We start from the raw sequence: 20,729 nt of genomic DNA on the forward strand, positions 1-20,729 counted from the left end.
ATAAGGACTATTAAATTGTTAAAAACGTAGTTACTCTTTCCAACTGATTCACGCTAATTTTTCATTAGTTAGAGGCATAATGAGAGCTCAGGTGTTTGTAATCTGTATATGCTTTGTTTTTTTCAACACTTTGCACACAAAGAATGTTCAGGTTTAAATCAAATCAGCAAGGAATTGTTTATTCAAGTCAACAATTTCTAATCAATTCTTTCAGTCTTTACATAAATCTAACTACCTAAAAGAAACATTTTCTGCTGGCTCTTAATGAGTTAATTTCTCCCACCTGGAGTATTTCCTCCAAAGCAAGCACCAAGTTTATTTTTATAGCTGAATTCCTAAATAGCAGGTCAGTAAGAGGAAGGGAAGGTTTGCTGCAACTGGGATTTCATGTTCTGCTTTTCAGGAATGATACATCTCTTTGAGAAATATTCTGGTTACTGAGTGTAGCGGCAGTTTGAGCTTCTGGTAAATTACCTTCACGATATTTTATTGTATTTAGAAAAGAAGAAAGAACCTACTAAGAAAAAAATGCTGTCTTTAGAACAGTGGGAAAGGAGCCATAATTTTTCCAAGGTAAATCTCTGCTGTTACCTTCTGAGTGAGTCATCCATCCCCCCAAGGGGTATAGTTCACTTTCTGAGCTCTTAAAATAGACTTTTGTAATGGGTTTGTTCCTTCATCAGACACTTTCCTTCTGCAGCTGCCTTAAAAGGGCTTAAATTCTTCTACTTACTGCCTGATTGCCTCATTTCATATCCCACATGTCTTTGGCAGAGAAGAATATTCAAGCATTTGTTTTTTCTTCAGTAACAGATTTCAGCATGCAGATTTGAATGGGAATGCTGAAAAATACACATTAGTGCTTCTGATCACATAGCAATTACTGCAAAGGATGACTCCTCTAGTTAGAAATAGTAGAGCTAGCAAGAAAAGCATTTTGGGGCAAACTTGAAGTGGGACAGCCTTTAAAGCTTTGGTGTTTCTGCTTACTAGTTTAAAAGGTGGAAGAAGAAATCTGCCATGAAAGGGTAGGTTAGTTTATAATATTGGCAGTACTTTTATTAAAGTGTCAGGAAAGAAAGAGTAAGGGATGATACTACACAGTTGTTTTGTTTGTGGAACTGGTAGTGGTTCATTTCCCATGTGTATCATGTAATTTGCATCAATACTTGCATAACTTTCTATTATGCTTGGGAAGTGGGGATTTTTTTATTTAGTAACCTAAACAGTAATAACTTCCATAAATAGTTTTAAAAGTCTGTTGTTATGGTCACTGTACAATATCTAAACCCTGTTGTTAAAAGTAACACATTTTTGCTTTAATAATTGAAAAATGTAGGGTCTTTACTGCTTAAAAAAATGTAATTTCACTGTACAATAAGAAGGTTGATAAACTGGTAAATGTCTTGTCTTTCTGGCTATCTGAAATAATTTCCAGGTGAGAAGATAGCACCATAGAAGATATGGTCTCCATATGCTGATTGCAAATCTCTTTCTATCTAGAGCATTTACAAAGAGAGCACTAAGTATTAAATTACCTTTTCAGGAAATAAAAGCAGCTTTTGTTAACATGGTCTGCACTGTGTTGGAAAGCTTTCACCTTCTGCTGCGTGGCCCTGCCCTCTGGTGGGCACGCAAAGGCTGGCTGAGAGCCCGCTTTTACATAAACCGGAAGGTTGCCTCCAAGAAATCTTACCTAATCTTGCAAATCTTGAGAATTAAAAACATTTAGTTATTTAGTTTTCCCCACTGTGCTCAGTCGCAGTTTTGCAGTCCTGTGGCAGCAGCAGAAACATTATCACATGCATCTTGGGATATTAAAGTAAAATAGTAGGATTGATGACACTTGCCTGTTATTGTATTGCTTTCTTCTTCTCACCGTATTTTGGCGATCTCTCCTCAAACGGTTGAAATGAAGGTCAAAAATGTGTTTTCCTGAATGCCAGCTTGCTTGCCATTTTTGTCTGTGATATTTTTAGACACTTTGAACTTTACACAGATAAAGTATCTGCTGTACATAACTCCAAATTAAAGATTCATGTTCCAGCATATGTTTTCATTCTGGAACTTCTTGGCTTTTCTTCTGTAATCTTATTAGGACTGGGGATAGAGAAGTTTCTTTTTCCTATTTAAAAAATACCTTTTCCATGTTTCACTAAAGCTTTTCTGTCTTTCTCCCTGTGCCACAACTTGCACTTTATCACTCCATGTATTATCCTTCCAGTTAAAGATATAGAAATCAGTAAAGGTCAAAATGCCCTTAAGGATCTAATCTGAATTTATTACTGTTTTATTTCGAAGCAATCTGATACATGTCTTAATGAGATAGAATCTTGTTTTATAATCCTGATGTTTTTGAGTATAGACCATGAATCTGATCCTGCAAGCTAGTAGTAGCATAAATAGGTGTTATGTAATGGTTCACAAAGTCACCAGGAAGCATCAGTTCTTATTAGGAAACTGCTCAGGGAAAGACCTGTATAATACTAGTGGTTTGGAGCTTTTTTTTCCCAAGGAGAAAGGAAACCTTGGGTTTTAATTTTTTTTTTTTTGTCACATTTAAAAAGTATGACTTCTCATAAACTATGTTATCGTCTTTTTAAAGTTATGTATGCACTCAAAATGCAAAATTCACACAGGAAAGTAATTTGAAACTTCTTCTGAAATTGCAGCTGAATTGGGCTACCAGATGGGAGCTTATGCTCAGAAATATGCAGGGCTGAAATCACAACATAAAGGGTGTAGTATTTGAATTTTAACTACTAGAAACTATTTGGATGAAGAAATAGTTTCTAAGTCAAAAATCTCAGCTATGAGTAAGAAAGCCTTGGGTTTTTTGTTGGTTTTTTTTTTTTCTGTTTGTTTTTCATGGAGACTAAGTTGAAAAGAGGGTAAATATTCCAAGTTTATTTGGAACATTATAATATAATACATATCAATAGAAGTATATATTAATAATACATCTGTGGAGAGAGTCCACAGGAGCATCACTGAGTTGATGAGAGGAATTGGGCACCACTCCTATGAGGAAAGGGTGAGTGAATTGGGTTTGTTCAGCATGGAGAAGGGAAGGCTTTGGGCTGACCTGAATGGGGCCTTCCAGTACCCAAAGGGAGGCTACAGAAACAATGGAGAGAGGCTGTTTACAGGAGCCTGGAGCGACAGGACAAGGGGGAATGGCTTCAAACTGAAAAGGGAGTAGGTTTAGCTTAGATATTGGGAAGAACATCTTTACTGTGAGGGTGATGATGCACTGGCAAAGGTTGCCCAGAGAAGGTGTGGGTGCCTCATCCGTGACAAACTCAGGGCAGGTTGGATGGGGCTCTGAGCAAACGGGACTAGTGAAAAGCCTCCCTATCTATGGTAGGGGAGTTGGAATCAGATGGTCTTTAAAGTCTCTTCCAACCACAGCCAGTCTGATTCCATCATTCTATGAAGTTCATCTCATAAATGAATAGCAATGACAGGCCTACCTACTTTGCAAAAATAGCTTTAGTGATGCACTGATAAAAGGTATGTCTGTGTGTATGTATAGATGCTTATATTTTAAATGAAATGTGTATTGAATATTGTCTGTTTATCAGGATATTGGGAGGCTTATAACTGGAAAAGCTCGAAAGACAGTGGAACAAAAAAAAAACCTTGTGTTGTCTTCTTGTCCAAGCAGCACGATCCAGTGGTTTGATTATGAACAATTTTTAATAGAACTAAGGATAGATATAAACATCTATATAAATCATTAATCTATTTATAATTTGTATCTCCTGAGTCAATTGATATTTTCATGACAGAGGTCATATTCTCTAAGTTCTTCTACAGAAGGTTTTTGTAGAGCCTTCTCCTTGAGTACTCTCCCATGGAACTGTGGATTAAGGCTTTTCTTTCCTAATCTATAGCAATTGAATATTCACTCAGTAGCCACTTTCTTCCCAGAAAAGCACTTTGAGTAGAATCAAGGAGATTTCTTTTACTGTTGTGCTTGATTAGGGTAAGAATGAACAGGAGGTACAATAATATTCAGTTCCTATGCAAAATTAATAATAATGACCAATAAATTATGTTCAGTGAATTGGGAAGGATGTTTGGCATTGGGAATGGCTGTACTTCATATGCAGCTGCAATAATGTTAGCTATAAGATGAGAAAGTACTTTCCTCTTCTCATTTTATTAACAATAATATCCTTGCAGTCCTACTGCCTATGACCACAGCCACTGTGGGATGTGGGAATCCCTGCTTTTGTTAGGACTGCAGGAGGGCATCCCAAACAGGTGTGTTTTCAGGAGGCTTAGCTTACAGTCCACAAAATTATATCAGAAATTATACATTATACTGAATCCAGTGTTTATTAATCGTTTTATAAGCCTTGATTAGTTTATGAATAATGCACACTGGAGCACATGCAAAGTACATAAATGGGATGAAAGTATTTAAGCATTCAAGTTTTGCTTTGTTCAGAGATTTGGGGGACAGCTGATGCTCAGAAGGAAGGATTTGCCGGAAGGAGCGGCAGAGCCGTGAGCAACGGACGTTCATTCAGTGCCTTTGATCGGGAGGGCGCTGCACTGGCCGCAATGTGCCGCCCAGCGCGTTTCAGGAATGATCTGACGGACTGCTGGCTTCTGGAACAGCCACGGGAACGGGCGCTGTGTGGGCGAGGCTGTAGCAGGGTTGCAGTAAGCACACGGGAGCCATGGCGGGACCCTTCACACCCTATATCCATCCATATGCGCCTCTGCGTGTGTGAGCGTGTTCTAGGAGCGCCGCCAGCGCGCCTCCCCATGGCCGGCCTGCGGGACTACAGCTCCCAGCGGCTCCCGCGCACATCCCGCGCCTGCGCACACGGTCCCCGGGGCGGAGGCGGCTCCCCGTTCCTTAAGCGGGAACCCGGCTGCGGCCGGACTACATCTCCCAGCGGCCCCCGCGCACATCCCGCGCCTGCGCAGGCGGAGCCGGCCCGGCCGCACTCCGCCGTTGTCGCCGTCGGTGGGTGGGTGGGGGAAGGGAGCGAGCGGGAGGAGGAGGAGGAGGGAGGGGGGGGAGAGTTGAGAGTTCACCCGCCGCCGTCGCTGCCAGGCCGGACTCATGATTCCCATATGCCCGGTAGTTTCGTTCACCTATGGTGAGTAGCGGTGCTCGGCGTGTCCGTGCTTGGGGAGAGGGCGGCGGGCGGGGGTCGGTCCTGAGGCGCCGAGTCTGACCCGGCGCTCCCGCGCTCTCTCTCTCCCTTCTCCCTCCGTGTGTCCCGTTCTTTCCCCACCGCCTCCTCTCGCCGGGCCTCCTGTCATGGCCCCCGCCGCCGCCGCCCCTCGGTCGCCGCCGCCGCAGTGCCCAGCCGGCTGGGGGAAGATGCCAAAATGGCCACCGGCAACTACTTTGGATTCACCCACAGCGGGGCTGCTGCCCAGTACAGGTGAGCACCGCCGCGACCCCCCGGGACCCCGCCAGGGCCCCTCTCCCCGGCCGGGACCCCGGGCAACTCCCGCCCCTTGCCCCGTGCCGTGGGCTGTGCTCGGACCCTCCCGCCGCGCCCGCGGCTGTGTGTTCTTATCTCCTCGTGTGCCTGGGGCTGGGAGGTGGGGCTGAGCACCGCCGAGCAGGAGGAGGAGGATGATCAGCGACAGCATCGGGTCCCCAGGCCCTTAGATTAAAATGGCCACTTGCAGTCAGTCAGCATCAGCGGCGAGTCACCGTGTGCCGCCCCCAGGCCCGTCTCCTGCCTCAGCTTCGGGGAACACCGGCCTTGCTCCCCGAGGCTTTGCTGTCACTGTGGGAGCCCAGAATCCCTTCTAACATGGGTTGAAAACCAACCTAAGGGAGGGTGGATGGATCAGGGAGAGATGGAGCACCGGAAAATAGCAGGGGACTTAATCCAATTGAAGTAATGTGTCTAAGAAAGTAGAGGAGGTACTTTCATGGACAGGTACCCTTTTAAAAAAAAATGTCCTGCTCTGATTTCTAAGACCAGGAGCAGTGTTGTAGTGGAACTGAGGACCTGTGACTGTGTTAGACAGTATACATACATACCTGTGTCTTACGTGTCTGGATAGATCTATCAATACAGATCTCATACAGACACACTGCCACAAGTCTTTGTATCTTTGTAGTTTTTGTTCATCTAAATTGCGGCCAGCGTGTTAAAAAGTAATTGGTATTATCTATTATATCACAGTTTCTGACATCATAATACTTAATTTGCTAAATACATTCAGGAACATCTTTGCAATTTTGGCTTGTATTGGAGTGACATCTTAAAGTCCACATTTGAATCTTATGTTGCTCATTCCATAAATCTGTAATAAGGACCTTCCTCAATGCCTAAGTTGTGGTGAATAAGATAAAACCCAAAAGAATAAAGCAAATATATCAGAGATTATTAGCAAATAAATGCAGAGCTGTGCTAGGAGCTAATAAAAATTGCATACCTAATGTAGTTTTAGGAATGTACACTTTTGTGGAAGTGTTGGAATAATTCCGTTTTTTACATTGATTTTTTTCCTGAAAATGAATGTGAAGTACACTGAATTTAATTTACTCCAGTGTTTAATAGAGGATTAAATTTAGCTAATCTTCTTGTTCCTTTGGGTGTTCACAGTGCATATATGTGTTTACATTTTACATGACGATTATAGTGAATATTTAGGACATATATATAGAATTTCTTTTTAAGTATAAAGGTTAAGTGAATGATAAACCAAGATCTGTATGTCTGCAGTTTTGAAGTGCAGATGAATTTTTTAAATCATCTTTTATTGCAGGGCTGAGGGGATCTTTAGACTAAAGATCCTGAACAATTCCTTTGAAGTTATATAATTGGAATAACATTCAAGTTTAATAGCTGATCCTAAGTGTGTTTTTGAGAAAATGGAAAACAGATCAAAAGAACCTTTTTCCTTTGCTATCATGAGTTTAAGATACTCTTTAGTTTGCTATTGGTTAAAGACTCTACATCCTATAAACGATTTGTGTGTTTACCGCATCTGAAGGTGAAGACACACAGCGATCAGTGTTTAAGTAGTCCTTTCATAAGAAGGAGTTTAATATTTTGAGCTGAACACAAGAGTCACTTAAAATGTCTGAGGGAGCTTACTTTTACCAAGCAGACTTGTTAGGTCCTTACTGGTGTGTTTACAGAGTGCTACAAATCATGTATTCCACTCCAGTATATTTCAGAAAAAGATGATGGTGGCAGAGGAAGGTGGTGAGATTTGATTTTACAGCAAGTCTTTAAGTTTTTATCCAGTATTTGAAAAGACAGTTCACAGAATAAAAAAATCGTCTTCTTGGAAACCAGGGCAATAAATAAACAAACAAATGGTTTTTTACCTACTGAATGCATAGGTGAGCCCCATAAATCTTGAAAAATAAAAGGTGTTTCTGGATGCTGAACTAACCTATGGATTCTTAAAAAGTTGCTCAAAGTAACAAGTTGTTTTATGAGAAAAAAAATCACATTGCAGTTGAAGTCTTTAGTTCTTTATACATACACCATTTGGAAGTTCTGACACTGTAGTTTTTATAGCAACAAACAGAAATTTTCATAATAAACACAATATTGGTCACATTTTTAAAGGTTCTCTCTTGCCAAAATGGCTGTGAAAAATTCTGGTATGTTGGAAGAATATTAGTCTTCAATTTTAGATGACTCAATGCTCCCTAATGATTATAATCAGAATTTTATTGATTTCAGCACTTAGTTCAAAAATTTGTGCAATTCTTTTTATCATACATACCTTTCTTGTAATAACTTAAAGTATGACTATCTCAAAATATATCAAGTCTTCATCTGGAAACATGCAGAGAAAATAAAAAGCCTAAACTTTGCATCAGAAAGAAGAGAGTCTAAGTAGATTCTGTTCAGTTTCAAGGAATAGAAGAGACTCTTCCAGTTGGACCTATAGTCACTGTCCAGTTTGCCTGCCCACTCAGGGCTGGCCAAGTTCCAGCACGTTGCTAAGGGCACTGTCCAGATGCTTTTGAACACTGACAGGACTGGGCATCGACCACTTCCCTAGGAAGCTGTTCCCGTGCTTGACCACCCTCTCTTTATAGAAATGCCTCCTAATGGCCAGGAAAGCTCTCCTGGTGCAGCTGTGAACTGCTCCCTCCTGTCCTGTCCCAGGATTACAGGGGGGAGAGCTCAGCACCTCCCTGTGCCCTTCCCCTCTTCAGGAAGCTGCAGAGAGCAGCAGGGTCACCCTTCAGCCTCCCTTTCCCCAAACTGGACAAGCCCAAGTTCCTCAGTTGCTCCTCACAGGAAGTTCCTTCCAGCCTTCCCACCGGCTTTGTTTCCCTCCTCAGGATGCACTGAAGGACCTTCTCCTCCTTCTCCACCTGCAGGGCCCAGCAGGCCCCAGGTGAGGCCGCCCCGAGGCTGAGCCCAGCGGGCCCAACCCCTCCCTGGTCCGGCTGTGCCCTGCTGGGTGCTCTGGGATGGGCTTTGGCTGTGCCCTGCTGGGTGCTCTGGGATGGGCTTTGGCTGTGCCCTGCTGGGTGCTCTGGGATGGGCTTTGGCTGTGCCCTGCTGGGTGCTCTGGGATGGGCTTTGGCTGTGCCCTGCTCCGTGCTCTGGGATGGGCTTTGGCTGTGCCCTGCTCCGTGCTCTGGGATGGGCTTTGGCCTCGGGGCTGCCCGGGCACTGCTGACCCACCCTGAGCCCAGCACCAGCCAGCCCCACTCCCTCTGCAGCTGTCCAGCCACTCCTCTCCCACTTCATCCCTGTGCTTGGCATCACCCCATCCCAGGTGCAGAATCCAGCATTTGAACTTGATAAATTTCACTCCATTAATGAGTGCCCAATGCTCCAATCTAACTAGGCCCCTCATCAAGGCCTCTTGTCCCTAAAGAGCATCCACAGCACCTCCCACTTTGAATTATTAGCCAAATTGCTAATGGTGCACCCAACTCTTGGTTGCCAGATGAAGCCCCATTCAATATAGCCCTTTGAGTGCTGCCATCCAGCCAGAGCACTGTGAACCTGCTCATCCCACAGCTGGCAACTTGTTGGAAAAGGATGCTGTGAGGGACAGTCTTAGCAGCTTTAGTCAAACTGGAGCTGCATCCACTGCCCTCCCTTTATCCAGGAGGCAGGTGACCTTATGATAGAAGGATAGGTTGGTTAAAGAGAACTTTCCTTTGTGAAACTGTTGACTGTGGGAGATGACTGCATTGTTCTTTAACAATTCTTTCACCTTCCAGTAGCACTTAGTATCTCCATAGTTTTTCCAGGAGCTGAGGTTACACGAATAAGTCTCCAGTTCCGTTTCTTGCCTCACACCTTTGTAAATGGGAATTACACTGGCAAGCTTCCAGTCAGCAGTGACCTGCCCAGACTCCTAAGGCCTCCAGTAGATGATTGAGAGGTCTTGCTGTAACAGCTGCAGGCCCATTCAGTACTCTGGGGTGAATCCCATCAGGGCCCACAGAGATGTGGGAACATTCAGTTTATAAGCTGGTCCCTCAGAATTTGAGTATTCACAGTTGTGGATCTCCCACTCAGAAGACTCAAAGGAAAAAATCTGCTCTATTGAGTGATAGCTGAAAGGTGCTTTTAAGGAAATTTTCTGTATTTAATTCTAGACTTATTGCAGACTGGTATAAACTCTTTCTGAATTGCAGTTCCTCAAAATGACAGTATTCTAATTTGTGTTATTAGTAGTGAATCATAGGATCATAGAATATCCTGAATTAGAAAGGACCCACAGGGAACATCAAAGTCCAGCTCCTGGCCCTACACAGGACATCCTCAAGAATCACACCACATGCCTGAGAATATTGTCTAAACATTTCTGTAACTCTGCCAGGCTGGTACTGTCACCACTTCCCTGGGGAGCAGTTCCAGTGCCCAGCCACCCTCTGGGTGGAAAAACCTTTTGCTGATATCAAACCTAAACCTCCCCTGACACAACTTTAGACCATTCCCTCAGGTCCTGTCACTGTCCCCACAGAGCAGAGATCAGTGCCTGGCCCTTTGATTCCACTTGTGAGGGTGTTGAAGGCCACAGCAACGTCTCCCTCAGTCTCCTCCTGGCTGAACCAAATGACCTTATCCACTCCTCACATGGCTTCCCTTCTGGGCCCTTCACCATTGTTATGGCCCTCCTTTGGACACTGTCTTACAGGTCATTACCTTTTTTCTATTGTGGCACCCAAAGCTGCCCCCAGCACTTGAGGCCACCCCAGTGCAGAGCAGAGCAGGACAATCCCTTCCCTTGCCCGACTGGTGATGCTGTGCCTGATGCCCCCAGGACAGGGTTGGCCCTCCTGGCTGCCAGGGCACTGCTGACTCAACTTGCCATCGACCTGGAGCCCTAGGTCCCTTTCTGTGACACAGCTGTCCAGCCTCTCCTTCCCCAGTCTGTCCACACATCCAGGGGTGCCCTGTCCCAGATGCAGAATTTAAACTAAGAAGACAGTGGAACATAGAAGTCACTGTGTCTTCCTAGAATTCCAACTTATCCATGGCCATGGTGGATCATTTAAATACTCTATCATCCTTCTCATGAAGAAGAAGTTAAAATTTGTCCAAGTCTTGACATTAAGTACTGATATTTTAAGTGGTTTTAAAGGCCAAGTTGATAGATGCTTAGGTGGTAGACTTTGGATTTGGAAAATTCAGGAGTACTGGGTTATTGCTGTTTAGCCCCAACCAGCAACTAAGTACTGCACAGTCTCTTGCTCACTTCCCACCCACCCTGGTGGGGAGGAGAATCAGAGAATTCTTCCTGGACTGAGATAGGAACTGTTCATAGTTGAAAGAAAATAAAGTATAATAATATGAATTATAGCAGTAATACTAATAAAAGTAATAGTAGTAATGAAAGGATTAGGGGGAATAAAACCCTAGAGGAGGAGGTAATGCACAACACAGTTGTTTATCCCCTGCTGCCTAATGTTCAGCCTGTTCTCCAGAAACAATCATCAGCTCCTGGCCAAGTCGCCCTGGTTTATACTTGCACTCATGATGTTCTATGGCATGGAATGGCCCTTTGGCCAGTCTGGGTCAGCTCTCCTGGCTGTGCTCCCACCCTGCTTCTTGTGCACCTGCTCACTGGCAGAACACAAGAAATTGAAAAATTCTTGACTGGGAGTGAGCCCTACTAGGAACAACTAAACCATCTCTGTGTTACCAGCATAATTCTCTTACTAAATCCAAAACACAGAATTGAACCAGCTACTAAGAAGAAAATTAACTTTACCCCGGCCAAAATCAGGATGGGCATGCAGAACTTGATAATATTTACTGTTGTGACAGTATAATCAGTAAAGTTCCTTCAAAGAAGAGGAATAGATTACTGTATTTATTAGTTCATAAATACTAATTTTCATAAAACATACTTGAAACCTTGTTTCATATTTAATCAAAGACAGCAAAAGAGCTAAGTGCCCTTTAAACCTGTAAATAATGTATTAGAAGCATTCTTGTTCCTTTCAGTGTTTTTGCTGCGTGAAATTTCCTGCTACCCTACTAATTTAAAATTCTTTGTGTGCTCTACCCAATAATAATATTGTGATTTACTGAGGAAAGCATTAGATTATGCAAATAGTAATGCAGGAAATTTCTCTGAACATTACAGGACCTTTACAGTTTGTGCTTTTTGCTAATGGTGGCATTAGGGCCTAAGGTTATAAACCTGCATGCAGTGCAAACCTCATTTGTTACTTATTGCGGTGACTGTACTAATCCATCTGTTTAGGAGCCTAAAATAAATGTGGAATTTGGTGGTACTAGACTTCTTTGTGTGTGTGTGCATGCTGTGTACCTCACCAGAGCCCCTGTGTCACTACTCAGTTTGAAATTAACAGCCTAATATTTCTTGTCTTTCCAATGTAAAATAATATTAGCATTCTTGGTTCGGTGCTGGAGAGAGGTATAATTATGCTTCTAATCTCAAATTGGCTGGTTAAAATGCTGATGGAGAGATAGGGGCATTGAATAATGTTTGGACAGAGAAGTGTGCAAATGTGATTGCTTCATTTAATTAATCTTGTATTATGGTTTTGGTTTCTGTTAAAAAGGTGAAGAATCTCTTAAGTGTTGTGAGTTTCGTCTTGGTGGTATTCATACTGTGTCTTGCTCTAACGAGACAGAACACTGATGAGAGATGCTTGGGTGGTTAGGAATGATTTGTTAACTTTGAATTGCCTTGAAGCAGCTTGAATATTACTGAGTGTGGTGAGCTGTCACAGATAAAGGCAATTTTAGCAGTGCAGGTTCAGAGCAGACCACAATGCCTGTGAGTCCAGGTTAAGATGCAATCTTCTAGGCAGCAGTATGGAAGTGAGCTCTTGCAATTACAGCTGGTTTGGAATTCAAATGTAGTGCACCATATTACAGCATATTCAAGTGGTGCAAAACAAAAGAAAGTGAATTGCTACGCATGGATGAGTTGGCTGTTGAGAATTGATTGGGGGTGGAGTGTTCTTTTCACAATTGCTAGTATTTCTAATCACTTTTGTCTTCAGTATCCTGCCCCAGTTAACTCTTCTTCATCTAGATACTGGTTTAAAAAGGATTGAGTCTTTCAGAGATTTTAGGGCTGTATTTCACCCAGGCATACCAGACCAAGCTTAAGGTATCACTAAACATAATTCAGTCTTCTGTTGGTGAAAATGGGGTGGTGAGGACAACAAGTGGTTAGGACTTCTTCTGCAGACAGGATGTACTGCTAGCCTTGAGCAGTGAAAGTAATTCAGTTTTACCACAGGATGAAGCTAAAAACTCAGAATGCTTGCTCTGTGTACTTAATGCCCATGCTCTCTTGAGTTCCATCACATCTTGACCCATACATAATTCTTAGCAGAAGAGACTTCACTGAATATGGTAGAGCTGTGTGGAGCTGATCCTCTTTTGGTTAGTGAATGCTAGTGTTTAGTGCTGTAGTTAAACATGCTGTTCTACCTCAATGTACACAAGAAGCCTCCACTACTTTTGTTTGTGAAAGGATTTTGATGCACTTCTTTTCAAATCAGTGAAGTCCCACTCTCAAAGGAGATATGTTAACATGAGAAAGGCAATAAGTGGCTCTGGGTTTGTTAACATAGGTTGTATGGCAGTATTGTAATAGGCTATAACAGGAAGACAGAGAAGGTGGTAAATCAGGGGGAAAGGTGCCTTGAGTTAAAGAAGCTGTTGTCATTTTAAGGAGGGCAAGCCTGCCAACTAGTTGAAATTTGCAGCAGGTGCTTGTCCTTAGGAACTGACCACTTTGGGAGGATTTTCTGTTAATGCTATAGCTGTGTCCTTTGTATCCTCAGAATGGGTTGGTGGTTATAGGCTTAACTGTGGGGTGTTAAATTATGTGTGATATTTTGTATGCTACTAAAATACAACAATGGTAGCTTAGAGCATTGTTACATTATTGATGCTAGAAAAGCAAAGTAGTGGCTTAAGGCAGGAAATACAGAATGTTTTAACAATTTAGTACAATTTTCCATACTAGTGAAGTTTCCTTCCTTTTTTGGAGAACTTGCCAATTTCAGCATTTTTTCTGTTTAGCATCTTCATTAATGGTCCAGATGTTAGGGCAGAGTGTACTCTCAGCAAGCTTGCTCATGACAGAAAATGATGAGGAGTGACTTACGTGCCAGAGGGTTACAGTGACATCCAGAGGGACTTCAAAAATCTGGAGAAAAAGGCTGCCAAGAATCTGGGGAAGTTCAACAAGGGGAAGTGCAAAGTTCAGTATGAAAGAACAACTCCATGCACTAGTATATGCTGTGGGCCACCCAGCTGGAAAGGAAGAGGACTTGGGGGTCCTGGTGGATGCCAGACTTGAATGTGAGCCAGCAGAGGGTCCTTGCAGCAAAGAGGGAGAATGCCATCCTGGGATACATTACATAAAGTATTACCAGGTGGGTGAGGGACGTGATCATTCCCCTCTTACACAGTACCAATGAGGCCACACCTGGAATCCTGTGTCTGTTTTTGGGCTTCAGTACAGGAGAGATATAGATGTACTGGAGAGAGCCCAAGAGGCCCACCAAAGCTGCTGAGGAGTCTGCAGCATTTCTTTAATGAGAAAAGGCTGGGAGAGCTGGGACTAGTCAGCCTGGAGGAGGGTGAGGAGGATCTTAATAAGTATAAATACCTGAAGGAAGGCTGCAGAGAGGGCAGAGTCAGGCTTCTTCTCAGAGGCGCACAGTGCCAGGACCATAGGCAATGGGCATAAACTGGAGCACAGGAGTTTCCCTCTGAACCTGAAAAAGCACTTTGTGAATACAAGAATGACTGAGTCCTCGTGCATGAGGCCTAGGTAAGTTGGAGTCTCCATCCTCAGAGATGCTCAGAAGCTGTCTGGATATAGTCCTAGGTGTTTGGCTGTAGGTGATGCTACCTAAGTGGGATTGGACCCTGATGACCTCCAGAGGTCCCTTCCAAATCTCTGCCATTTCGTGATTTTGACTGGGATGATGTTAGTATTTGCTCCTTTTTAAAATAGATGTAATCTCTGAAGCTCAGTTCTTTTTGTTTTGCATATTACCATTTCATGAAAAAATGAACCTTTTAAAGAAAGCAATATGGACAGTGGGCTGTCTGTTGTGTGTAGCCAAGCAAGGAGAGGTTGATACAGAGCATATATCACATCACTGTTACAGACACCTGCAGTGTATACGGGGAACAAAACATGGCAGAATTTGATAAGATTGAAATCAGGTTGTGAGAATAAATGTAGAGATTATCAAAGAAGAAAGGTTGTTTTGAAAACATGTAACTGTTTTTCTTTGAGGTGAGTTATTGATAAGTATATGGTTTAGCTATCTAGTGGCAGTCAGTAATTTGTAATGGCATGATGCAAGCAAGTTTTTAGAACAAGGAAAGGGAAGGGAAAACTCGAAATGGCTACAAAACCCTGTCTTTTTGAGGCTTTATGTAGTTAAACCATAGAATGTATTACTGCTGAAATTTAGCAGAATTCATGAGAGTATAGCACATTTGACTGCCTTCAGGCCTTTCTGGATTCCTAGTGCATTAGAATAGGAAAAAAGTAATTTTCCCTAAAGTTCTAAGAAAATATTCAAATATTGAAAATTTTATGCCTGAAGTGAGTGACAGGCTCCAGAAATACAGGGGCAAAGTCACTCCTAAAGTGTAACCTACTGTAGTGTGATATTTCATTTCACCATTTTACGCTGTTTATTGTCAAGTTTGTTTAGGAGAATAAAGCTCACCTTTTTTTTCTTGTTAATTGTAATTTTGGTTTGTCTTGCTCTGTCCATGTTCCATTAGCACATCCGAAACTTCATCTGACCAGTTATTCAGGAGTGCCTCTTCCTAGGTTAGGAACTGAAGCAGTAGCAGATTGCAATGCTTCTAGCAGTTTTTACAGAACTAGAACATACTTGTTTCAATCATCGTGTTCTTGAAAGAACTGCAGAACTGTGTTTTTGCTATTCTGCTATTAATAGACTTATCTGTGAAACTTCGAGAAACCTGGCACTTAGATTTCACCAAATATGGTTCCTTAATGCTAATGTGTTCCAATGTTCTTAAAAGGTACAAATCAAAAAATACATCCTAATTAGTGGAAGGTTTCATTCAAGATACTCATATTTTAAAAACTATTTTAGAACTTATCTTAAATGTTGTGCATGGAAATAAAAAAAAATAAACCCCTGGAAAAAATATATTTTAAAAATTGTAATTTCTGAGGAATACTGTCTTTTGGGTAGAGACATACTTGGTTTTAGGCCAGATGCTAACTGTCTATCAAAACAGCACTTGTCAGAAAACTGAAACTGAAAAATCGGTGATGTTCTTTGCCTCTTGGAGGAGAGTTTTCAGTGTTCAGCAAGATAAACAGAACTTACAGGAGCATATGAGCGGTGTTTGTGTGCATGTGTTGCTTGTTAATACAGCAGTGTGCTGACGATAAGCATGTTATGTGCACGAGTAACTATTTCTTCTTTTTTATTCAAATAAGTAAATCAAGTGTGATAAAAAGCAGGGCTTATAGGGAATGTTTTCTGTGCTTCCTATATACATACCCTTTATGTGCTATATATCTTACTTGGAAGTAGGCTGCCTTTTCCTGAAAATGTATTATTCCTCTGACAGTAACTGCCACAGATGGATTATCCCATTTCTTAATGCATGACTTACTCAGCAAATACCTTAATGTGGAAAATAAAGTATCTTACAATCTTCATTCATCTGGCAAAATAGATAGCGTTATATCAAAATGTTGTATTTTCTTTACATTGCTAACATGAAAAAATACATAAAGTTTTCTACTTCCCATTTAGTTTCAAACAAAAAAGCCTCCGCAATTTTTTCTAGAAAAGGGCAGTAGCTGGAAATGAAAAAAGACATGACATAAGTGTTTTGCAGAAGAGAATTCAGTATTTGTTTCAGATTTGCTCTTAATACTGTGTCATTCTTTGGAAATCCAGATCTTCTTTCAGTGTTGCTGTTGGGAAGTAACTAACAAAAGTTCTCCTGTATTCCATCTAGCAAGCTCTTATCTAAGCTTTTTTGGGGAATAATGCTGCTTAATTGCAAACCTACCTTATATGGCTGTTTAAGGGAGACAAACACATGGTTGTGGAGCTGAAGAACATTGTTTTGCCAAATGGACACCTGTACCTCATTAATTGCTGTTGACCAGCAATTTCTGCTCTGTACAACTTCTGACAGTTTAAGTGTGCTGCCAGCTTTTTTTTTTTTCCTTTGAAAGTCGGTGTTTCTTTTTTTGTATCAAAAGCACTGCTACAGTGTTCTTGCTGAAGGTCTTCAGGCAGTTCAGAAAAGGTTATTAATTGCTGCTTGAATATTCTGCTTTTTGACAAGAGAAGTAGAAGTTAGAAACAGAATTATAGCATTAATCTAGTTATTTTAATAAGAAATACGGAGCAGTGATTACTAATACCTTCTGTTTTGAGAGCTTGTTCTCAAGGTGTAGACTTTTTGCTGCTGATGTTTTAATACAAGTTGGCCAAAGGGTAGAGTTTTCCAGGCTAAGTATCTACCTAGCATTACACCAGTTTTTGTAAATCTTTGCTGTAGCTCATTTGATTTTGTGGTGTAGAATTGGGCAAGGAGATCTTTGAGATCTGGTGCCTCAGTGATTGCCATGGAGACTTTGCAAACAAGAAAAGTATTTTAAAATACTGATTTATTTCAGAATGAGTTCTGGGTTTACACAACTGGGTCCAATGTCGATACCATGCAAACAGCCACTGTATTACTCTTATATCCAACTTAAGAGGTATCAGGGCAAAATGTGCACCTGCTTTGAGAAAAGGTACTTGTATTTGATGAAAGGAGATTTGTGCACAAGACAGCAGTGTGGATAAGGCCAGTTTTTGCTTTGGCCTTTGCTCTGGGATAAATTGTACAAGATTGAGAGACAGGGTGGCCCCTCATCCCCACCCCTAGAAAATCAGATTATCATGGAATTAGAGAAGCATGCTGTGGAGAAACATACATGGTCACAACTCTCTGCAGTCAGTCTTATCTAGCAGGTTTAATATCATAGTGGTATTTTGCAATATGTGGCACTTGTGCTGATACTAATGCAACAGAAAGATTGGTATTTCCCATTGTTAGTGTCAGTAGGAATTATAATAGATGTTATTCAAAGATTTGAGTCAAAGGTGTTTCAGAAAAAATACTTTTACACAGTAATACAGTATTGCTGATAAAGAGTTAACCTCTCATTTTCTTGGAGTTATTCAGTTAGAATGTGAAAGATGAGGACAAGTTAAGTATATATACTGTGGTAAAACTACTGAAGAGAGGTGACCTTGTTTGAGAAGAGGAAATAAAGAGAATGAGGAAATATTATTATAGATGTGGAAGTTTAAAAACAGGTAAGGAGAGACAAAACACTTTAGGTAAGGTCCTGCAAATGACCTTCTGTAGTTGACTGAAATATATACCTGCAGAATCTGGAGCAAAAAAACTGAGGGCATCATGTGCACTGCAGACTGGCTCTGGATGGGATAGGGAAATGCAGTAACGCAGGCTCCTGAACAGGAAGATGAGCATGGAAGAGTATATTGTTCCCAGAAAACAGAAATTAAGTCAGCTTTGTAGGGAAGCACTATTTGTATTACAGTCAGAAAGACCTAAAGAAATAGGTATCAGTATCAGTAAAATACATTCTTTTTGAATGAAAATTTCTTGTGGAAGATACGGTATAACAGTAGTACAGCAGAGTACAATTGGAAGCTACTCGTAACTTCCTAAATTAAAGAATAGTTTATTCTGAAAGTTAATTTAAACACTCCAAGAATTGTTACATGAAAGTGCATTGAATTGAGTGGTCAGAAACTGGTTCTGCCTTTGTAGGTGTTGGTTTAGAGCACATTTGCTTTTGAAATTGGAGCTTTAATAAACTAAGGAAGAAATTCTTGACAGGATGCTCAAACATCGTGTGCTGGTTTTGGCTGGGGTGGAGTTAATTTTCTTCATAGCAGTTGATATTAGGCTGTGCTTTGGATTTGTGCTGAAAACAGTGTTGATAATACAGAGATGTGTTCTTTATTGTTGAGCAGTGCTCACAGAGAGTCAAGCAAGGCCTTTTCTGCTCCTCACCCCACCCACCAGTGAGGGGCCCGGTGGTGCACAAGAAGGTGGAAGGGGACACAGCCAGGACAGTGACCCCAACTGACCAAAGGGACATTCCATACTGTATAGCAGCATGCTCAATGATGAAACTAGGGAGAGAAGTAGGAAGGAGGTGATCTTCAGAGTGATGGTATTTGTCTTCCCAGGTAACTTTTTCTGTGATGGAGCCTGGCTTTCCTGAGATGGCTGAACACCTTCCTCTTTTTTGGGTATAGTGCCACACCTCAGTGTTTTGTGTGGGGCCCAGAACTGGACACAGGATTCAGGGTGTGGCCTCACCAGTGCCTGAGTACAGGGGAGAAATCAGTGCCCTTGTCCTGCTGGCCACATTCCTGATACAGGCCAGGATTCCGTTGGTCTTCTTGGCCACCTGAGCATACACTGGCTCATGTTCAGCCACTGTTGACCAGCACCCCCAGGTCCTTTCCCACTGGGCAGTTTTCCAGGCATTCTTCGCCAAGTCTGTAATGTAGCCTGGGGTTGTTGTGACCTAAGGGCAGGACCCAGCACCTGGCCTTGTTGTGCCTCATATGATTGGCTTTGGCCCATTAATCCATCCTATCCAAATCCCCTTGTTTTGTTTTGCCTGTGTGTGTGGCCTTTGTCTTTCATATCAAACTGTCTATCTCAACCCACAAGCTTTCTCACTTTTATTCTTCCAGTTCTCTCCCTGCTTCCACTGTGGGGGAATGAGCAAGTAGCTGTGTGGGGCTGAGTTGCCAGCTGAGGTTGAACCATGACACACTGGAAGAGGTTGTGTAGAGCAGCCTTGGAGTCTCCATTCTTGGAGGTGATCAGCCCCTGAGCAGACAAGGCCCTGAGAAAATTCTAGGTTTGAAATAAACTGTCTTTTGAGCATTGGATAAGAATAGGTGACTTCCAAATCCTTGTTTAAACCTAAATTATTCTGTGAGTTTTAAACTCCTCCAAGTTAATAAAGCAAACTGAATCAAGTGTATTTGGAAGAGAGCTTGGACTCAAAAATGCTAGTAAGGTGTATTAGAATTTATTTTGGGGAAGAGAAGAATTGATCTACAAAGAGAAGTGGCTGCATCAATGAGTTTAGCTGCTTTCTCTGCAGTCCTGCCATACCTATTGGTGTATTCTTAACTCATAGAACCTGCAGAGTAATTTGTATAAATTCAGCTTTTCCCCATACTGTATTTCATTGGTGTTCTAATAACTTGATTATATGCCTAGATCTTTTGGGAGACTTACTTATCAAGACTAAGAAGAAATACTTGATGTGGTGCAGTATGAAAAACGACTGCTTAAGGTAGAGATTAGTAAAATAATTGTAGAGAAGGAGCTGATAGAGGTCATTAGTAGAATTAGAAGAACTATTATCAAATAGCAGTAATTGCAGTGGAGTTCACTAGGGGTTGGTTATGACTTTAGTATTTCTACTAGTGTGGCATACGGTGCTATTTGATGTGAGGAAAATAGAGTCAGTACACAGGTAACTTTACAAGAATCTGCTCTGAGGAAGCTAGACTGCCGGGAGAGAAAGCAGTTGTCTGGAGTAGAGTGGGTGGCACAGCTGAAACTTCGTATGAAATGACGCATGAGGTTCTTGCCATCTGTAGTCAAAGAAAAACAGATAATATTAACATAGGTGCACAGATGAAGGAAGAGTGGAATAGGGAGTTTGGCAGAATAATCTAGGAGGAGCTAAGTTCATCTCAGCAAACGTGGTAAAGCACTAATCACCAAATCAGGATAAGAACTCTTGTCAGTTAATTAAAGAAGTTGGCACAAAGATATTTTTATGTAAATTAATTACATTGAAATGTCTGCTCATCTTAATGTTAAAGACTTTCAGTAAGACCATGGAAGAGAAGAATGTCACAAATTTAGAGGAGATGTTACCATTAATTTCTGTTACATAATGTAACACAACTTTTAGAAAGAAAGAAGCAGTCAGTTATAGAATACTTTTCCTGCAATCTTGCAAACTTGATCACTAGCTCTGCATGATGTTGCAGAAGCAAGGGGAACAGGTTTGCTAAAATAAACATGGCCATAGAACCTGTATTAGCCTTAGAAATCTAATTATTTGGGCTGTTAATTCTATGCTGTGACAAGGAATTTTGCTGCTTAGTTGCACAAGAAATGAAATTGTCTGTACCATAATCTTGTTAATAGTTCTGCTGGTAATGT

General features: G+C 41.7%; 1 protein-coding gene and 1 non-coding gene across 4 annotated transcripts in view; both read left to right on the forward strand.

The window, feature by feature from the left end:
* The first annotated feature begins 4,973 nt into the window (after nucleotides 1-4,973).
* ZFR (zinc finger RNA binding protein) overlaps nucleotides 4,974-20,729 on the forward strand; it is a 47,141-nt gene continuing 31,385 nt past the window's right edge. For 2 of the 3 annotated variants that reach the window (XM_071425586.1, XM_071425587.1), the window contains exons 1-2: nucleotides 4,975-5,120; nucleotides 5,327-5,411. In XM_071425586.1, the coding sequence (XP_071281687.1) occupies nucleotides 5,084-5,120; nucleotides 5,327-5,411 (122 nt within the window). In that variant the 5' untranslated portion in view covers nucleotides 4,975-5,083. Of the gene's footprint in view, nucleotides 5,121-5,326; nucleotides 5,412-20,729 lie in introns of all 3 variants that reach the window. The other variant, XR_011678986.1, reaches the window with a different exon arrangement.
* On the forward strand, nucleotides 20,518-20,655 carry LOC139589537 (small nucleolar RNA SNORA66). The gene has a single exon (XR_011679043.1). It is a non-coding gene; the product is annotated as a small nucleolar RNA SNORA66 (small nucleolar RNA).

Source organism: Agelaius tricolor, unplaced genomic scaffold, assembly GCF_023055355.1.
Source record: "Agelaius tricolor isolate 1412-34295 unplaced genomic scaffold, bAgeTri1.0.p SCAF_4, whole genome shotgun sequence".
In the NCBI taxonomy this organism is placed as follows: domain Eukaryota; kingdom Metazoa; phylum Chordata; class Aves; order Passeriformes; family Icteridae; genus Agelaius; species Agelaius tricolor.